General features: G+C 56.0%; 1 protein-coding gene across 1 annotated transcript; it reads right to left on the bottom strand.

Moving 5' to 3' along the window:
* Positions 1 to 629: 629 nt before the first annotated feature.
* VRTN (vertebrae development associated) lies at positions 630 to 2657 on the bottom strand. Its single transcript, XM_074821554.1, has one exon. The coding sequence runs from the start codon at positions 2655 to 2657 to the stop codon at positions 630 to 632; it is 2028 nt and encodes a 675-aa protein (XP_074677655.1).
* Positions 2658 to 3801: the final 1144 nt, after the last annotated feature.

Below are 3801 nucleotides of genomic sequence, written 5' to 3'. Positions count from 1 at the left end.
GCAAGTCCCCTCTACCAGCCTCTGCTCCCTCTAGGGAAGATTAGGGCAGCCAGAGGCAGGTATTAAGAGCCAGAAAGCCAAGGTGGCATCGGTGCTGATCCCAAGTGAAGCTTTTATTTTCCTTAGCTGGGAAGAACCCAGATCAAAGATGCTCCTCCTGTAAAGCTGAGCACTCCCCAAGCCCCTCCTCACCCCCAGCTGAGCCACTGCTGCTCTGCTCACGGAGGGGATACCGGGCACCTCCATGCTCATCCTGCACATCCACATTACTCATTCAAGCAAGTGCCCAGGTCAGAGACCTTCACATCCTTCATCTCCAGAGGCCTGGAAACATCCCAGGACACTGGCATGGTACTCCCTCACTTGCTCACCCTCTGAACACAGAGAGGACAACCCTACGGCCCCTCCCCTTTGTGGCAGCTCAGTGCCTTCTCCTTCAGGAATGGGCACTGCACAGACTCTCCCATACCTGATTGAACCACACAGAAAAGAAAACCATAGACTAGGAACAAAACAAAACCAAACCAGAACAAAAGTTAGAGCGGGGCCCCAGCCTGGGCACCCCACCAGACGTACCCAAAGGCCACGTCAGCAGAGGAGCTGTGACCAAGCCAGCTGGCAACCAGCGCTCAGGCATCCACAAGTGTCAGCCCATCATGCAGGGCACGCTTCCACATGTAATAAGTGGAACGTGCTGTAAGTGGGAAGCGGGCACTGAACTCCTTGTAGGTGGGGAAGGTCTTCGACTCAAAGCGCTGCTGCAGAAACAGCTTAGCCTGTGCCTTGAACTGGGCAGTGGCAATCACATCCATCACAAACATTCGGTTGTTGGCTCTTTCTGACATGGCATAGCCTGAAATGGTGGCGTTGTATGGTGTAGCTGGTACTGGCTTATTTAGCTGCTTGGTGGCTACCTCCATGTGGCACTGGGGTTTGAGGCCTGGCTGTACTCTTGGAGGTGCCAGGGAAGCCACCCGGTTCAACGGCCGGCTGGAGCTGGTCCAGGGCAGGCGATGCTGCCTGAGGGCCTGGCTGCTGCCCTTCCAAAACCAGTAGGCTGTGGAGGAGAGAGACGGGTAGCGCAGGCGGTACTTGCAGAATGGCAGGCGCCATTGCTGGACCCGTCTTTTGGCCACATCTCGCAGCTGCTTTCTCCAGCACAGAGAGGGTTTGAGCTGCAGAAGACTCTTGGGTGCTGGCCGCTCTCCATTCAGCCTCTTCCTAACAGGCACGCTGCTTGGCTTCAACTTCAGGAATGGCTTTCCTATTGCTACAGGTTTCTGGTTATCCAAGGGAGACTGGGGGGTGTTGAAGTTGGGGTTCTCCTTGATTGCTTTTCTTCGCCAGTTGTAGTAAGTGGACCTGGAGATGCCAGGAAAGCTGCGCTTGAAGCATCTGTAGGGCACCAGAGTGTTCATGGAAATGCATTTCTCCAGGTAGGATTTGGCTCCTTGCATGAAGATTCCTGCTTGGATGGGGTCTAGGGAAGGACTTGGACATCTTAAGCTCACCCCTGAATTTGCTGGCTCATCTACATCCGCCTTTTTTGGGACATTCCTGTGAAGCTCCTGCAACCCATGGGCCTCAGCCAGAGAAGAGGCATCACCATTGACCATGCTCTGCATCTCATGCTTCCAGGCATAGTACGTGGATCGGGAGATTTCTGGAAACATTTGTCGGAAGTGCTGGAGGGGGATTATATTGCCCTCCTGAAAGCAGGACTGGAGGAAGTGTTTGGCTGCAAATCTGGCAGCTGCTTTCTGCCGGTGTTCACGAGACTGGCGCTTCCAGCGGTAGAAGGTGCTCTTGGTAATGCTGTACCGGTCACGCAGGTTGGAGTAAGTCAGCTGGGGGTCACTGTTCAGCAGCTCAAGGGTCTTCATGGGCTGGACAGGAAGCTCTGGTGAAGGCATTGTGGGTTCTAGCTCCTCTAGGCCAACCACGGCCACAAAGTACTGCGCTTTGAAGACCTGCCGGGAGAGCTGCTGCCCTGACCACATGATGTGGAGTGTGGAGGTTCGTGGGCCACACTTCCTGGGCCGAATGAGCCGGTTGAAATAGGGCCGGATCTTCAAGTTGCTCATGGGGTAGATGGAGTAGATGTTACACTGCAGTACTGAGGCAAGAGCATAGACATGCCACATGTTGGCAAAGGTACCAGGAAAACAGGTAGCTTTGATATCAGCATCAAAGATGGCCTCCAGGATAGCCATGGGAAGGCTGGTCATCTCCGGGGTCTCCTCAGTGCAGAGGGAGTAGCGGGCAGCCTGCAGCATCACCTTGGAGTCGATCATGCCATTCAAGTAGTATTGCTTGTGCAGCAGCATCTCCACCACCGTACGCACCTGCAGCTCCAGGCTGAGGCCGGGGTTGCCCCAGAGCAGCACGCTGGCAGCCTCAAAGAGGCGGTTCCCCTCACCTTTGCAAACTAGAGGCAGCATGTTACTTGGGGCATCCTCAGGATAGAGGCTCCTGGCTACCCGATCAACCTCCAGCTCCTCTTGGAACTGCCTCCCACAATAGCTGGGCAGGGAGAAAGATGACAGGGTCCTCTCTGCCTCCAGCGCAGCACTGGTGAGGCCCTCCAGACCAAAGCATTCGGTGGCTTCCTGCAGCTCCTGCAGCACAGACTGCACCAGCTGGTGCCGCTGGATCATCCTAAAGGACAGCAAAAAGAAAGAAGTCACTAGAGATGAAGACGGCACACACTCCAGACTGCCAGGGGCCTGGCCTCCAGGTCCAGCTCTTCCCCAAAGGACAGGACGGGGAAAGAGGGTAGAGGAAAGGCCACAGCTCCCCCCCCCCGCCCCCGCACACTCCCAAGGACAAAGGAGGAAGCCTGGATCCCCACAGGCAGACCTGGGACAGGGACATGGGCTCAGCTTGCTCTGCAGTGACCTCCTGTGGGCAGCACGCATGGCACACAGCCTCCAGTAGCAACTGCGTCCATCGGGGTGGGAAGACAGGTCACCTCCTACCCCCGCACGCCTGGCTTTGCGCCCAGCCTCACCCCTACACCTGGCTCTCCCACCAGTAGCTCCATCTCTTTCCTTTTACCACCCCACTGCCAGCCCCCAGAGAGAAGAGAGCCTGAAGAGGGAAACGTTTGTCATCTCTGCAGGAAGGGACCTGTGACAGAGCCACACTGCGCAGGGGCATGGAGGGACCTGACTCAAGGTGTTCAGCCCAACAGAAGAAGGGGCAACAAGCTTGCCCCCTCCCTCAGAGCAGGGCACTGCAGCCACACCCATTGAATGCACCAAAAAATCTGCTGCCACAGAACCTGGGATGTACAGAAGAGCCGTAGCCAGCCCAAGCCACGGTTACTGCTGCCTGAGCTGACACTAGATGTCACTTGCTGCTCAGCAGACACACACCACCAGCCAGGATGAAGCCACAAAAGGAGGGCTTCTCCTAGATGAGCTACCAGGTAGGAGGCAACCCAAAACTGCAGACAGAGCATGAGCGTTGGGTGGGTAGTTTAGAGACTGTATGGAGCTATCTTCCCTGCCTGAGCCCGTCCCAGTCCTGTCCTTCCTCCCTCCACAGGCCAGTTCCCACTCAGGCAATCCAAAGGGTCAAACCTGCACACCCCACTTTGTTAGCTGTGGTCCTGATGCCTACATGGCTCTGCCCTTGCCACTCCAGGAGCTTTCACAACTGCAGTCCCTGCTTCATGATTCAGGTCCATCAGTGCACCCCTCTTCAGCACCTTTTCCTCATCAGCCAGCCCCATCTCTCCCTCTTGAACCAGTTTTCTCCCGAGGACTATAACACTTCACTCAACTAAGAAACCCAATC

This window comes from Strix aluco, chromosome 4, assembly GCF_031877795.1.
Source record: "Strix aluco isolate bStrAlu1 chromosome 4, bStrAlu1.hap1, whole genome shotgun sequence".
NCBI lineage: Eukaryota > Metazoa > Chordata > Aves > Strigiformes > Strigidae > Strix > Strix aluco.
This window is presented reverse-complemented; position numbering and strand designations above follow the sequence as displayed.